At 43.2% G+C, this 16,064-nt stretch overlaps 2 protein-coding genes across 3 annotated transcripts in view; both read right to left on the bottom strand.

Moving 5' to 3' along the window:
* LOC125894791 (protein NLRC3-like) overlaps positions 1-16,064 on the bottom strand; it is a 38,310-nt gene that overhangs the window by 8,455 nt on the left and 13,791 nt on the right. Inside the window, exons 2-9 of one of the 2 annotated variants that reach the window (XM_049586412.1) lie at positions 11,170-11,292; positions 10,908-11,051; positions 10,671-10,778; positions 10,436-10,540; positions 6,635-6,710; positions 5,285-5,510; positions 1,550-3,353; positions 1,261-1,434 (exon numbers count right to left, since the gene is read on the bottom strand). In XM_049586412.1, the coding sequence (XP_049442369.1) occupies positions 1,261-1,434; positions 1,550-3,353; positions 5,285-5,510; positions 6,635-6,710; positions 10,436-10,540; positions 10,671-10,778; positions 10,908-11,051; positions 11,170-11,258 (2,726 nt within the window). In that variant the 5' untranslated portion in view covers positions 11,259-11,292. Of the gene's footprint in view, positions 1-1,260; positions 1,435-1,549; positions 3,354-5,284; positions 5,511-6,634; positions 6,711-7,896; positions 7,939-10,435; positions 10,541-10,670; positions 10,779-10,907; positions 11,052-11,169; positions 11,293-16,064 lie in introns of those variants that run through there. The other variant, XM_049586413.1, reaches the window with a different exon arrangement.
* Positions 1-16,064, bottom strand: part of LOC125894790 (NLR family CARD domain-containing protein 3-like) — a 33,976-nt gene that overhangs the window by 4,139 nt on the left and 13,773 nt on the right. The gene's annotated exons all lie outside the window — the stretch shown is intronic.

Raw genomic sequence — 16,064 nt, forward strand, 5'->3', positions numbered from 1 at the left:
ATGGGGGTCATCCCTTGTCGCTGATTCTGTTTGTGGTATTCATGGACAGGATCTTGAGGAATGGAGGACAGTGTGCAGTTGAGGGACCTCCAAATTGTGTCCTGTTCTTTGCAGATTATGTGGTTCTGATGGCTTCATCAGACCGTGATCTCCAACACGCATTTGCAGAAGAGTGTGAAGCAGTCAGGATGAAAGTCAGCACCTCCAAGACTGAGATCATGGCTCTCTGCCAGAAAATGGTGGATTGCCTTCTAGCCTTCCTCTAGCCCTTCTAGCCTGTGGTCATGAGCTTTGGGTAGTGACCGAAAGCATGAGTTCATGGATACATGCAGCCAAAATGAGTTTCCTCTGTAGTAGCTGGTCTCAGCTTTACAGATAGGGTAAGGGGCTAAGACATCCAGAAGGAGCTTGGACTACAGCTGCTGCTCCCCTTTTGAATCAGCATCAAAAGGGGCCAGTTGAGGGGGTTCGGGCATCTGGTCAGTATGCTTTCTGGGCACCTCCCGTTAAAGGCTTTCCTGGCACATCCCACTATAAGGAGCCCTTAGGCAAACCCAGTGAACACACTGGAGGGTGTTATATCTCATCTGATCTGGAAACGCTCGAGAATGGAGAAGCTGGAAAATGTTGCTGGGGAAAGTGAAGTTTGGAATGCCTTGCTTAGCCTACTACCTCTGCAACAGGTCCTAGATAGGTGGAAGATAATGGATGGAGCTGATTAGATAGAGTTGCACGTTACAGACTCTCACTAGTTTGGACGAATATCAAACCTTCAGCACATCACAAAGGTAAATTACACCACTTCAGATGCTCACAGTCATCTACAGCGCAGGAATCCAAACCAGTGTGGCACATAAGAGTAGTATGTTGTGAAAATAAATATAAAAACTATTTTCAACCACTCCTGTTCCCTCATTCAGCTGCAATAATCCTCCAAAGGATTGTTTGAAAATAAGAAATAAATGACGGTTAACCACATAAGAGCTGGAGTGCACTGTTATATCAGCATGATGAGTACGTATTTACCAAAATCACCCTCAGACCAGCAGAGTAACTGCTCTAAAATTAAAAAGAAACTATATGAGTTTACAGAAAAATGTTTGTTGGACAACCGGCTGGATGTGTCTAGATCTGCACAGTTACACAGTTCATGACTCAGGTTCTGACTCTTAAAATTTCTCTGGCATTTCAAGCTTCAAAGGCAGAGGCAGAAGAAATTAGAATGAGAATGTTTTCATGGAAAGCTATTCAAAGGGTCACCTGAGAGTTTCCAGTGTACAGTGTGGACTCTTCAGTCCAGCAGACAGCATCTTCACCCCTGAGTCCTGCAGGTTGTTGTCACTCAGGTCCAACTTTCTCAGACTAGAGGACTGGGAGCTGAGAACCGTGGACAGAGCTTCACAACTTCTCTCTGAGAGGTTACAGCCACTCAGTCTAAAAAGACAATTAGTGAATAATGAAAGAAGTTATCAATCTTCCTCTCGAAATCTACCCTCTTGTAAAGACAGCGTAATTAGAAGTGTAAATAGCCCTCTACCTTTTTACTTACAGAGCTGTGTTGGAGGCTTTGACCACAGGCAGCAGGCTCAGCAGAGCCTCCTCTGAAGCTGAGTATTTCTTCAGGTCAAACACATCCAGATCTTCCTCTGATGACAGTAAGATAAAGACAAGAGCTGACCATTGAGCAGGAGAGAGATCATCTGTGGAAAGACTTCCTGATCTCAGGTACTGTTGGATCTGCTTCACCAGAGAACAATCATTCAGTTCATTCAGACAGTGGAACAGATTGATGCTTTTTTCTGCAGAAAGACTTCCCTCAAACTTCTTCTTGATGTAGTGGACTGTTTCCTGACTGGTCTGTGAGCTACTTACTTTAAGTCTCAGCAGGCCTTGTAGTAAAGTCTGATTGGTCTGCAGTGAAAGACCCAGAAGGAAACGGAGAAACAAGTCCAGGTGTCCATTTGGACTCTCTAAGGCCTTGTCCACAGCACTTTGGTAGAACTGTGTCTCTGCAGATTCATCTTGTCTTGTTTCAGACTTCTGGGGGGTTGTTTGTTCTTCAGCCATAAGATTGACTCCAGAGTTGATGAAGGTCAGATGGACATGAAGAGCAGCCAGAAACTCCTGAACGCTCAAATGGACAAAGCAGAACACCTTGTCCTGGTACAGTCCTCTCTCCTCTTTAAAGATCTGTGTGAACACTCCTGAGTACACTGAGGCTGCTCTGATATCAATGTCACACTCTGTCAGGTCTGATTCATAGAAGATCAGGTTGCCTTTCTGCAGCTGATCAAAAGCCAGTTTTCCCAGAGACTCAATCATCTTCCTGCTGTCTGGACTCCAGTGTGGATCTGTCTCAGATCCTCCATCGTACTTGATCTTCTTCAGTTTAGACTGAACCACCAAGTAGTAGATGTACATCTCACTCAGGGTCTTGGGCAGCTCTCCTCTCTTTCTGCTCTTCATCACATCCTCCAGAACTGTAGCAGTGATCCAGCAGAAGACTGGGATGTGGCACATGATGTGGAGGCTTCGTGATGTCTTGATGTGGGAGATGATTCTGCTGGCCTGTTCCTCATCTCTGAATCTCTTCCTGAAGTACTCTTCCTTCTGTGGGTCAGTGAACCCTCTGACCTCTGTCACCATGTCAACACACTGAGGAGGGATTTGATTGGCTGCTGCAGGCCGTGTGGTTATCCAGAGACGAGCAGAGGGAAGCAGTTTCCCCCTGATGAGGTTTGTCAGCAGCACATCCACTGAGGTGGACTCTGTAACATCAGTCAGGATCTCATTGTTGTAGAAGTCCAGAGGAAGTCGACACTCATCCAGACCATCAAAGATGAACACAACCTGGAACTCTTCAAACCTGCAGATTCCTGCTTCTTTGGTTTCAGTGAAGAAGTGATGCACAAGTTCCACCAAGCTGTACTTTTTCTCTTTCAGCACATTCAGCTCTCTGAAAGTGAATGGAAATGTGAACAGTATGTCCTGGTTGGCTTTGTCTTCAGCCCAGTCCAGAGTGAACTTCTGTGTTAAGACTGTTTTCCCAATGCCAGCCACTCCCTTTGTCATCACTGTTCTGATTGGTTCATCTCTTCCAGGTGAAGGTTTAAAGATATCTTGTTGTCTGATTGTTGTTTCTGGTCTGTCTGGTTTCCTGGATGCTGTTTCAATCTGTCTGACCTCATGTTCATCATTGACCTCTGCAGCCCCTCCCTCTGTGATGTAGAGCTCTGTGTAGATCTGATTCAGAAGCGTTGGGTTTCCTGCCTTAGCGATCCCCTCAAACACACACCGGAACTTCTTTTTCAGGTTAGATTTAAGTTTATGTTGACAAACTGCAACAGCATATCCTGCATGAACACACAACAAATAAGTTCAATGAACAATTTATAAATTATATATTTCAACATTTCATTCCACAAAAAGAATGAGTATATGATTAAACAGATGGGGGACAATTTGAAGAAATATAATATACATATAAAATATATCTTCAAATCTATTTAGTGATGTCTGTGATTGTCTCTGATGTATTTTGTCCTATTGTTATTTCAAGCTTTGTTTGTGTTTCTTTCTATCTGCTGTAGTCAAATCTATCTTGACGTCTCCACTGACAGGTTAACTGAATAACATTGATCATCTCGTTACAGTGCAATGTCCTGCTGGGAAACCTTGGGTCCTGGCATTCATGGGGATGCCACTTGACATTTACCATGTACCCAAACGCTGTTGCAGAGCAAAGAAACCTCCTCACGGTAATGGCACTTCCCACTGGCAGTGGAATCTGGGGAACAGGGGCCACGTTGAGCCTTGAGCTCTTTGTTGCATCCATCCAGCCATTCCTGAGCAGTTTTGTCATGCAGAGTGGTGCACTTTCTGCTGAGGGGGCTATTGCCATCGGGGAGTGCCACTGCCTTGACAGTGGTGTACTTGATCTACAACAGTGTTTTGGTGGGTTAGACATGCCAAGTGGCATCGTCATGAATGCCAGGACCCAAGGTTTCTCAGCAGAACATTGAATCCTACAAAGAGGATCAATGTTATTCACTTATCTGTCAGTGGTTTTAATGTTGTGGCTGGTTGGTGTATAAATGAGGGAATATCTTTGGAGAAATTGTGTTCATCTCTCCAGTAGAATTCCACAGATTTGGCAGGGAGCATTAAAGCTGTTCTGGAGGCTTGTGTAAGCCTGACTCCATACTAAGAGACTGCATGACAGACAACAGTTTGTCCAGATGAGGAACCACAGGTCAAGGTGCTCTGTTGTTTCACTGGGTGTCCCCCAGGGGTCAGTATTGGGTCCACTTTTATTCATCATCTACCTCATTCCCCTGGGCACAATCCTCCGTCATCATGGTGTTCATTTCCACTACTATGCATACGACTCACAGGTCTATATCTCCACCAAACCCTCCACTGCCCTTCCTCCCACCTCCCTCACCACCTGCCTTCAGGACATCAGGAGTTGGATGAGCAGGAACTTCCTGAGGCTCAATGGAAGCAAAACCGAGGCCCTGCTCATCAGTTCAAAAAACACCCTGGCCCAAAAACCAAAGCACCCATGTCCCTCACATCATCATTGATAACTTCCCTGTCCCCTTCTCCAGCCACGTCAAGAGCCTCGGTGTCACTCTGGAGAGCACTCTTTCATTTGAACCACACTTAAAAAATATTACCCAGGCCGCATTCCTCCACCTCCGCAACATTTCCAGACTCTGCCCATCACTGTCCCAGTCCAGCACTAAAGTCCTGGTCCATGCCTTTGACATCTTGTATTGACTATTATAATGCAGTACTCTGGCCTTCCCACCAAACTCATCAATAGGCTTCGAATCATTAAAAAATTTGGCTGCCCGGATCATCACCAAATCATCCAACCACATCACCCCCATTCTCATCCAACTACACTGACTCCCTGTTCAGTACCGGATTGATTACAAAAACCTTTTGCTCACTTTCAAAGCCCTCCACAACCTAGCCCCCACTCACCTCTCTGGCCTCCTCCAGGAGTACACCCCCTCCCGCTCCCTGCGCTCTTCCTCTGCTGGTCTCCTGACCATCCCCACCTCACGCCTCAGCACCATGGGTGCCACGACTTTCAGCTGCACTGCCCCAGGCTCTGGAACTCCCTACCACCACACATCTGACAGCATAACATCCTTCAAATCCAATCTCAAAACCCACCTGTTCAAACCGGCCTATGCACACTGACTATTCTCTTGAGACTGTAGTAAATGTCCCATTTATCCAACATGTTAAATCTTCAGAGAAATCCTCTTACTGCTCAACAGACAGTCAGCAAGCTCCTCCTGTTTCATTCTCCTGAGGAAGTCTAGTGTTATCTTCAGAAATGCCTTTCTGCTGCTCCTCCTCAGTGCTTCAGCCTTACTGTCCAACACCTCCTCTTCCTCCTGACTCTCTGAGCATTCCGGATGATCTGAACTCAGAGCCCTCTGGATTTTCTTCAGCTCAGTTTTCACATAAGTGACAATGTTCTCCTCCAGCACCTGGAACAGAATATTCAGTCCAGTCACCAGTAGAAAATGTTGACATATTACCTTTCTGCAAACCACAAATACATTATATTTGCATATTTCATATGTAATATTTTAATGTTTCTAAAGTGATGTAGTATATGAGCTGACTTATGAGCTGTCATCAGGAGATGGAGGGAATGCTGCCTGACGTGACATCTCGGCGAGATGCCAGCCAAGCTGCAGAGCTGCAACAAAACGTTTGTGATTTTGGAGTCATTGCTAAATTTCCAGCATCTTTTTGGACACCGAACTTGGGTGGTTTATAGTTGTTACTGAATTTTCAGCAGCTTTTTAGCCACCAAACATAAGCATTTTGTGGTAAACTGTTGTTGTATTTCCAGCTGCTCTTTAGGCACCAACAGTGAGTATTTAAAGAGAGCCTTGACTGAACTTCCAGCTGCTTTTTAGGCACTTACAGTGGGTGTTATGTAGCACCCCGTCACTGAATTTCCAGCTGCTTTTTTGGCACTAAACCTGGGTTTTTTGTAGCGACCCCTTGCTGAATTTCCAGTGGATTTTTAGACACCAAACGTGGGCGTTTTGTAGCAACCTGCTGCTGTCTTTCAAATGGATTTTTGTCATTAAATAATGTTTTGTAGTGACCCATCACTGTTTTCCCAGCGGGGGATAGTGGCACAAAGAGAAGGTGTTTTACATCGAGAAACCGTTGCATTTCATGTCAGGATAGTGGCATGAACAACATTCGTTTTTTTAACAAGACATTGCTGCAGTTTAGTGGGGATTGTGCCCCAAGAACTACATTATGATTTACCTAAACCATAACCAAGTGGTTTCTGTGCCTAAACCTCACGTTAACCACAGCTTTGCTGAAACACAAAGTTTCAACGCATTTACTACAGAATAATGGAATGTAACACATCTGTGGTTTGCAGAGACATACAATACCAACAAATTTTCTGTTGATTTGGTTGTAATATTAAATGAATGAAACAATCAAATTAAAATGGTCGAACCATACCATACCATATTACATCTTTAATTTACAGACTGACAATCCACTCATCTGAAAAGTGCAGCACAGAGATGATTGTGAACAGAACAGATGTAAAAGCAGTTGTAGTACATGTACAGACCATAAATATGGAGTCCAGGTGTGGCTCATGTTCGGCACACTGACCACTGGGAACGTCTGAGCTTTCCTCGTCCACTCTGAGGAGGAATCACATAGAATTAGCTCACATTATGTGTTTCCACACAGAGATACAAGACAAAGGTCCATGAAGTGATATTTGCATGTAATGCTGATAACTCCCTGTGATGGTAAAGGTACACTTATCCTGCTGATCCCGCTGAGAATCAAGAGCTCACTCTATGGCTGGTTGTAGCTGACAGCTCAGTTTTCTTTCATGTCATTTAGGGCATTAATTCATTAGGACAACACACATTAAGCAGCATTACCGTGAATGAGCCAGTGTTAGGCCCCGAACACACAGAGAGCGTTTTGCAGGTAAAAAAAACGCAAGGTGCACGCGGGTTATGCTATTGTCTGACTTCACCCTGTTGTGTCTGTGTGTCTGAGTGTGTGCGTGCTGTGAGGGGGAGGTCAGCCCTGACATGCAGAGAGCAGAAGAGAGGCTGCTTCATGATGATACATAAAACCAAAACTTAAAAAAAAATGATAAGAGCCAATTACAGCAGAGCTTATTATTATTACGGTCTTGATTAATTTTACCAAGGGCCATCTAGTACCGGGTCCCCGTACCAATCCCTGCCTGGACAAATCAGAGGTTGCTTCTGGGCCGCATGTGGCCCAAGGGTCGCTAATTCAATAGGCCTGATGTGCTGTTTATTTATTCATTTTATTTATTTGACAGTAATCAGTGTGTAGCTGCTGACATGTTGAGTCAGAGGGTACTGTAGCTCTGGTTGAGGGTGAGAGGCTGTCAGCAGATACACAGAGATCTGTGTGGGTACATGAGACCCTAAAAAAGAGGCTGGATCATGGGGAGTACCACCAGTTGGTCCAGGAGCTTCTCCACGATGGACATTTCCAGGCATATTTTAGGATGACTCAGGGGCAGCACAACCTGCTTTCCAACAACTTCTACCACCAGTTTCTCCTCCATTGTTTACCAAACGTAAACTTGTTGTCATGACCACCAAAGAAGGCCCGCCTCTCAGATCATGTGATTGGACAATGGGAAAAAAGATGACAAAAAAAGAGATGGCGTGGGGCGTTTTTTTTTTTTTTTTTGCTTTGAGTTGAGTTTTTTCAACTCGAGGAGTTCAGAGTGCGCCAGCAAATACGCCAAGCATTCATTCAAGCATTTAGCGTGCAGAAATGCGAGGCACGTCCCAACACAAAAACAGCAAGAAAAAAAAGCTTCACTCTCACAATTACAGAAAGGTGCCTCCAGCTGCTAAAACACTTTATTTGTGATCAGGGCCTCAGCAATCTGGTTAACCTTCATCTTTGGTGTGATGTTTTGAAACCTGAGCAACAGGAAACAGCAATAATTACCACAGTGATAAATCAACAGTATCCACTATTCAGTACATGAAACCATGCAAGCAAGCAACAAAGAACAGCTAAACAATAGTGATTATAGCTACTTTTGATGCGTGCAGAAATGCAGAGTGGCAACTAGCAATAAGACATAAATAAAATATAATAATCATATTGGGCAATCTTGATAAAAATCTTAAGTTAGACCCAACCGGTCTCACCAGCCCCTCCATATAGCTCTCCTTGCCTCACTGTACACTGCTGAATTGCCCTGCAACAAGTCCTCTCCAGCTGCTCCAGTGGAGCTGCTCAGTGTCTGCTTGTATCAGACTGGCTGCACTGGGCAGCTCCCAGATGAAATAAAGATACAACAAACCAATAGAGCTTCTCGAGCGTGTTTGTTCGAGAGAAACTTATGAGGAAAAAGTTCAGTCTTTTAACATGAACAACAATTGACCTATGGCTAAGCCCCACCCTCAAACGCGATGAGCCAATCACAGTGCGTATAGCCATTCCCATACACTGGGACATTCTCTGCCTGGACGTCCATTGAAATGCATTACAGAAAGTCAGTTTGTTGGGTTTTATGAGCTTTTTCTGAGATTTGGAGTTTAAAAATGGTCAAACGGTGTGCATGGGGTACATGCAACTCTGACACAAGGTATCCTGAGAGGCTGGGCGACCAGGTGTATTTTTACACTTTAAACCACATCTCAAGCGAGAAAAGTGTCTCCTTTGGATAAAGTTGTGTGGTAACGTTAGACCACAACATCAACTCAACGTGAATAAGATTAACAATGATATCTACATCTGTTCTAAGGTAAGTCAACATTGTGTTTGAGGCAACATATTGTCACTTTGCTGGAAAGAAATATAAAGTTATCTTTAACATCTCTAGCTAACGTTAGCTAAAGTTAGCCTAACGTTAGCTCCTAGCTGCGTTGTTCATCATGTCACCTTGTTTGCTGGGAGTTCATTAGCCTATTTTGTTCTAGTTTTGTACTTTGGTGATGGTACATCATTGTTAGCTGTTGTCCAAAGGGCTCTAGTTAAGCTAACGTTAACTTCTGGAGCTTAGCTTCATTAACTTATCTGTAATGGCAGAGATAACAAAGGTTGGCAAACGTTATGCTGAATGATTCAGTGTAAATACTGTAGCACCAAACTAACGGAGAGACACTCTTGGTAAAGATGGTAAAAAGGCCGTTATCCTTTTCTCATATTCTGAGCCAAAAACCTTAACTTCAGTGGCACTTTAACTTGTTGTCTTTGATGGTGACGGCAACCAGATGCGGTTCACAAGCGTACACTGTGACCTGTAAATGTTGGCTTGTAATTTAAGCTTTTCATCGACCTTCTCAACAATAAAATGATGAATATATCCCTCCAGTGCGTAGTTTAGGCCCTTTTGGTTACTTCTCAATAGCTATGTTTCCATCCAAAAGTGATTCAAATCATTGGGAAATGTGCATTAAAAGAAATACGAATCCTGTGTGTTTCCATTAAATGTACGGACTTTGGTGCAATCTATGAACTCGCGCGAGTTTTCCGCAGAACCGGAAACAAAACAAGTCTCGCATTCTTCTTCTTCTACGTTTTCTGGCAGTTGGCAACCAGCTTGTAAATGCATTACCGCCTTCCCGACCCGGAGTGTGGATATCACCATGGAGAGAAGTGCGCTACGTCAGACTTAATTCGAACATAACTGTTTCCATCCCCCATTTTGCGAATCAACATTTTTTCGAATCAACCAAAACCTGGCTAAAGTGAGTGTATTTTAGTTTGTGCGAATCAGGGGATTTTAATTTGAATTTTGGCGTTTCCATCATAATTTTCCAATGCAATACTTCTAGATGCGCATCTAAACAGGCTGATGGAAACATGGCTACTGACATCTGATTGTTATGTCTCCAAAAATCATCAGTTGCCTCCTGCGAAATGCTGTGTACTGTGACACCTGCCATAGCGCCGGTCACTGAATGTTGATAGTTTGTCTGAGTGAGTGGAGGGGGGTGTGGTTTAGCCATAGGTCAATTAACTTAGTGTCAGTTTTAAATTCTTACTTTACATCAGCATGTTGTCTAATACTATAAAACCTTTTAATAGCCCAGGCTATTATTTGCTTAAATCACTGAAATCAACAGGCCTATATTTGGAACAGGTCTTTAGTTACTTTTACACATAACTGTTGCTCAGTAAAGATGGGGAATACAATCAAGCTGTTTATTTAAACCAGTATGAATATGACAAGTATAAAAATTAGAAATCAGATAATATATCAATATTGAATCATTAATTTTATCTAGCTGCAGCTCAGATAAAAATGTGCATGTTGGAAAAAACTAATGAAAAATACACATGCTCAATCTTTTAAAACAGACATCTAACTTTTATCTCAAATGCCTTGCTGTCAGTTTTAAATTCTTACCCTCCAACAACACGTCTAAAAAAAAGAGGAGGCTCCATTGACAGGTCACTCTTCACAGACACATGGCTGGGTTCAGGTCCAGGAGAGGCTGGTCTCTGATGGTTCCTGTAACAAAATCAGCTCAGATAAATATGCATTTTGGCGAAAAACTGATATGTGACATACGTTTAATCTTGTAACACAGACAACAACTAACGTTATCTCAAATGCCTCTTTACCGGTCCACAATTCTTACCCTCCATCAGCACGTTGTCTAAAAAAAAGAGGAGGCTCCATTGACCCGTCACTCTTCACAGACACATGGCTGGGTTCAGGTCCAGGAGAGGCTGGTCTCTGATGGATCCTGTCATAAAACAGCACACAAAAATGTGCATGTAGGAGAAACGCTGATGAAAAACATGTCCAATCTTGTAACACAGACAACTAGTATGTTTTTGTCACAAAGGCTTTTTTGTCCATTTTTAATCCTTACTTTACATCAGCAGATTGTCTAAAAAAAAGAGGAAGCTCCATTGACCAGTCACTCTTCACAGACAAACAGCTGGGTTCAGGTTCAGGTTCAGGTTCAGGTTCTGACTCAGATCCAGTAGAGTCTGGGCTGCGCGTCTGCTCTGGGCTATAAAACAACACACACACACACACAGCTTTAAGTGTGAGTAATGATGGTGGAGTAATCCGAGTGCTCAGCTCTGACATGAAGAAGAGCCATGGACAGTTAGAGATCCTCATCTCACCTCTGAGCTTTGGTCCGGCTGTCATGGTCCCCACACAGAGTGGTTTTAGAGGGACGGACTCCCTCCTCTGGTTCCTCACACTGATCCATAGCAGAGTCCACACCTTCACACAAACACAACAACCTGCTGGGAGATATCACACATTATTTATTATTATTCCTGTCAGTCACATGACAAACACAGAATTCTGATTACAGGAAACATTTCAAGCTTTGAGGGGCTATTGTCAAAGCCACTATATAGTAGGTCTGAGGGAGATTGAGTATGTCCCAACACATAATGTCAAATGCAAATACCATGCCAAAAATACCAGGATGTTCTACTACATCTACATTTTGCAGTATGCAAGCCAACATGCTTTTCTGGCTATTCTGACCCACAATCCTCTGCACCGCAGACGATATGTCACATCAACTGAACCGCAAACAGACAGCAGCTTGACAGCTCATTGACATCTGTTTGACGTCTGACGAATAGCTGTGAGAAGTCGCAATGACAGATGACAGTGCATTCAAGTAACTGATGACCAGTCGGATAGCAATAATAGGAATATTGATTGTTTAAGTGAACAAAATAGTCATAACTATTACAAACAACAGCAAGACAGAACCATAAAAATAATGACACAGAACTGCAGATGTAATTTCACTGTCGCTAATACAGTATGTTAGAATCTACAATCTGTGCCATTAAAACTTTAAAGTTAAACTACACACATCGCAAAGAAACAACAGCAAAGCTCTTGGCGTTGATCTTTGTCTCTGGCGGACTCAATAAGTGGCGTTTGTTTTATCTCCAAGGTAACGGATCTAAAAGCAAGAGGGTCAAAATTCATGGCGTAATGTTATGAGACATTATGAGACAGTACTATGTCCTGATTGTGTGCTGACTACATGCAACAGTACATACTTTTTAAGGACAGCTGTAGTACATACTAAAGGTAAAAAGAAAAAGTATCAGATTCAGAAGGCACCCTGAGTCTTGATTTGAATATTGATCCCAGCATCAACAGGAAATCATAACTTAGATCATTGCGGACATTTTTTTTTACAAACCAAACACAATCAATCAGTTAATAGAGAAAATGATCAGCGGATTAATTGATAATGAAAATAATCAGTAGTTACGGTTCTGCATCAAATCAAATCGGCTCCATCTCGACCAGCTACAGTAGTAAAATGCTGCTTACACATGAATGCATCAGTATCATTATTAAATGATATAACATGTAATGGGGGCGGCACGGTGGTGCAGTGACTAGCACTCTCAGCTCACAGCAAGAGGGTTCCTGGTTCAATCCCACAAGGGAGTCCTACTGTGCAGAGTTTGCATGTTCTCCCTGTGTCAGCGTGGGTTTCCTCCAGGTGCTCCAGCTTCCTCCCACAGTCCAAAGACATGCAGGTTAACTGGTGACTCTAAATTGTCCGTAGGTGTGAATGTGAGTGTGAATGGTTGTCTGTCTCTATGTGTCAGCCCTGTGATAGTCTGGAGACCTGTCCAGGGTGAACCCTGCTGGATGGATGGATGGATAACATATAATAATATAACACTTGCTGGCTTTTACTTCCCCCTAAGATGTCTTGTGTTCTCAGTCTCAGAGGGCTTGCTGTTGCTTGTGTCCCTGTAATCGAAGCCTCCAGGAATGACAGACTCATCTTTGAGGCCTGAGCAAAGGTCAATCTTCACTCACGTTACAGGTCCAACCCTACACACGTGTTCTGAGCAGTGGCGTAAGGTAGTTACGACTGGCCCCAGTGCAACTACACTGCTTGCACTGTCTATATTTATGCCCCTGGTTCTGGAGAAGCCCTCTGTTTTCAGCCCCCAGAGAAGAAGGTCTGATGGTTTTTACTTTGGTTTCTGGTTTCCTACTTATGCCCCCTATGATTCCTTTTCATCTCTGAAACTCTCTTAATTTTACAAAATGCTGATCCTTTGCAGTTGAAAGGATTCACAGATGACCCAACCCAGGTAGACAGGCAGTTCTCGTGAAATGGTGAGTCTATGCAATCTTAAAACACAGCAAGGCTGTAGTGCTCGAGCCCAGTCTCGCTGAGTGTAAAAATGATATGAGTGGTCGAAAGACTAGCAACGTGCTACACAAATGTAAGTCCGAGTCCTGGCTGCTGATTCGGGATCAGTTGTAGTTATGTTAAGGCCCTTTATGAGACCACAAAGCTTTGGATTTACTGGTCCATCTCTCTCCCAACCCTCACCTATGGTCAGGAGCTTTGGGTAGTGACCAAAAGAATGAGGTCATGGATACAAGCGGCCGATATGAGTTTCCTCTGTGGGGTGGCTGGGCTCAGCCTTAGAGATAGGGGGAGGAGCTCAGACATCTGGAGGGAGCTCGGAGTAGAGCCACTCAGGATCCTCCAGGAGGAGCTGGAAAGTTTTTGCTGAGAGGGACTTCTAGGATGCTTTGCTTGGATGGATGGATGGATGGATGCATAGATGGATACAGGCCCTTATTATAATGCTGCAGGGTCTCCTCTGTGTCAGGGCTGAGCTTCTCCTACCAATACTAAATTTTGTTTTTGTTCAACAAACATAAACGTGTAAACACTATAAAAAAAAAAAAAGTTTTATTTCAATCCTTATTTCAAACTCCATCTGCAGTTTCTCATCCATCATCACCACGTTTTGCACTGTCACAAACATATATCACAGCAAAGAGCCAAAACAGTCGATGCAGTCTGTGTATATGTGTGGTCTAACTGTTTCTCTTAGCTTGATATGAACCTTAACATTTGGGAAAGATGATCACTAAGACAAACTGCATTCTTCATCCATTCTAAACTTCCCTCAGTGTTGTGATGTCAGGAAATTAAATTTGTTGACATGTAGATTTGTTCCCAGTGAGATACCACTGACTTTATATAGTGACTGTTGTAAACATTACTGTTGCTGCAGAGTTATTTTTAAAATATTCACCTCTAATTCTGTTCTTAATTCAGTCTTTTTTTAAATAATATTCAAATGACTGTTTAGTAATTAAAAAGACCAGCTAAGAGTATTGACAGAGAAACAAACTGATAAGTAGTAGGCCTATTGATAAGCCTATTATGGTCTCGACCCAGACTCAACTGGACCTGGTCTTGGACTTAACTTGGACTCAGTTGAGTTAGTCTTGACAACAGCCCTGAGTAACAGATATCATACATTTCTATTAACAAACCACCATAGATAAGGGCCCTGTTAACTCACCCGGAGGATTCTTTTTCCCTGGTAGCCGGCTTTCGAATCAAAAAGAAAACATACTTGAAGCAGTCTCGCAGTCTCTGTCATTTCCTGTTCTTTCTCAAAAAAACAGTAAGGAAGTAAAAGCAAAAGTTAATGAATCTCCCTCCATCACATGCCATATCTTATCTCATGATGATCCTGTTCCTCTTTCTCGTGCTCCTTATAAGAAGGAACTTTGACCGCTGTCACACAAGTGAGTGTGAGGTGATAAGCAATGGGACGTGGATGCAGACACCTGAGCAGACAGGAACAGTTAATGATAAAATGAGGGTAAATGGGAGGGAACTGAGAATCTGAAGATAAGCAGGAAAGGGGCAGGTAGGAGGCAACAAAGACATTCTGGCGAGCAGCTGTCTAGGGAAATGTTAATACTGCAGACTGGATGAGGGAAAGCAGAAACAGGTGGGCAGGTGACAGAAATGTTGGGGAAGAGGAACTTGGTCGCAAACCCCACGGTGGGGGAGCCCTACTGTGCAGAGTTTGCATGTTCTCCCTGTGTCAGTGTGGGTTTCCTCCAGGTGCTCCGGCTTCCTCCCACAGTCCAAAGACATGCAGGTTAATTAGTGACTCTAAATTGTCCGTAGGTGTGAATGTGAGCGTGAATGGTTGTCTGTCTCTATGTGTCAGCCCTGTGATAGTCTGGTGACCTGTCCAGGGTGAACTCCGCCTCTCGCCCAATGTCAGATGGGATAGGCTCCAGCCCACCCCTGCAATCCCCAACAGGATAAGCAGTTACGGAAAATGACAGCCAAAATGCTAAACTCCAGGCTTCAAAATGGAGTCCACATCCATTATTTTTACACTTTATGTTCTGAAGAGGAGAGGACCAAGGGCAGAATCCTGTTGAACTCCATATTAGATACACTGTTTACTGGTTCACTGTCACAAAGATAAGGTTTGAACCACTGTGGAGTTGTGTTAACACTGTGTTTAACATATTTTTTCTTTAACACTCTGTGGAATAATTACGATTAGGACTGTCAAAATAACACATTAATTTTAATTAATTAATCTCAGAAAAATAACACATGCCCTTTGACCCAGTGTGTCATTGAAGGCCACAGTGTCTTTGTCACCTGATGGAGGCAGATGAGACGACGCTGCTCGGCCATGTGAATGGAACAATTACATTTAAAAAACACCCAGATGGAACTGCTGATAGGAGCATTGTCATCTGCAGTTTCTGCAGTAAAGAATTTTCGTACCATCGGAAAAATATCACCTCAACACAAAGCATTTAGCAGGGAACCTGGAGGTCCAAGCTAGCATGGTCTCTGACACTTGCGCTAGCAGCCAGCCTCGTCAAGCTACACTTGACCAGGTGTTCAGAGGCAAACTGAGTAATTCTACCTGTGACTGACAAACTCACTTTAGACCAGTTTGGGTGGTGGACAGGGGGACAACTGTGTCCAAAATCCAGCAGCTTTACTATGACACATCTGCCAAAATACATTTGAACTCAACATTTTTAAAGACTTTCAAAATAAAAGTTGATGTATGTTGTATTTAGATTAATTAATCACAGAGTATGTAATTAATTGGATTTTTTTTTTTTTGCTTGACAACCTTAATTACAACGGAAACCAAATTGTAATGGCTGAAAATATTTATTCTGACTGAAATACTTAATTAACTGCAGATTTGCCTGTTTT

This window comes from Epinephelus fuscoguttatus, linkage group LG9 (assembly GCF_011397635.1).
Source record: "Epinephelus fuscoguttatus linkage group LG9, E.fuscoguttatus.final_Chr_v1".
In the NCBI taxonomy this organism is placed as follows: domain Eukaryota; kingdom Metazoa; phylum Chordata; class Actinopteri; order Perciformes; family Serranidae; genus Epinephelus; species Epinephelus fuscoguttatus.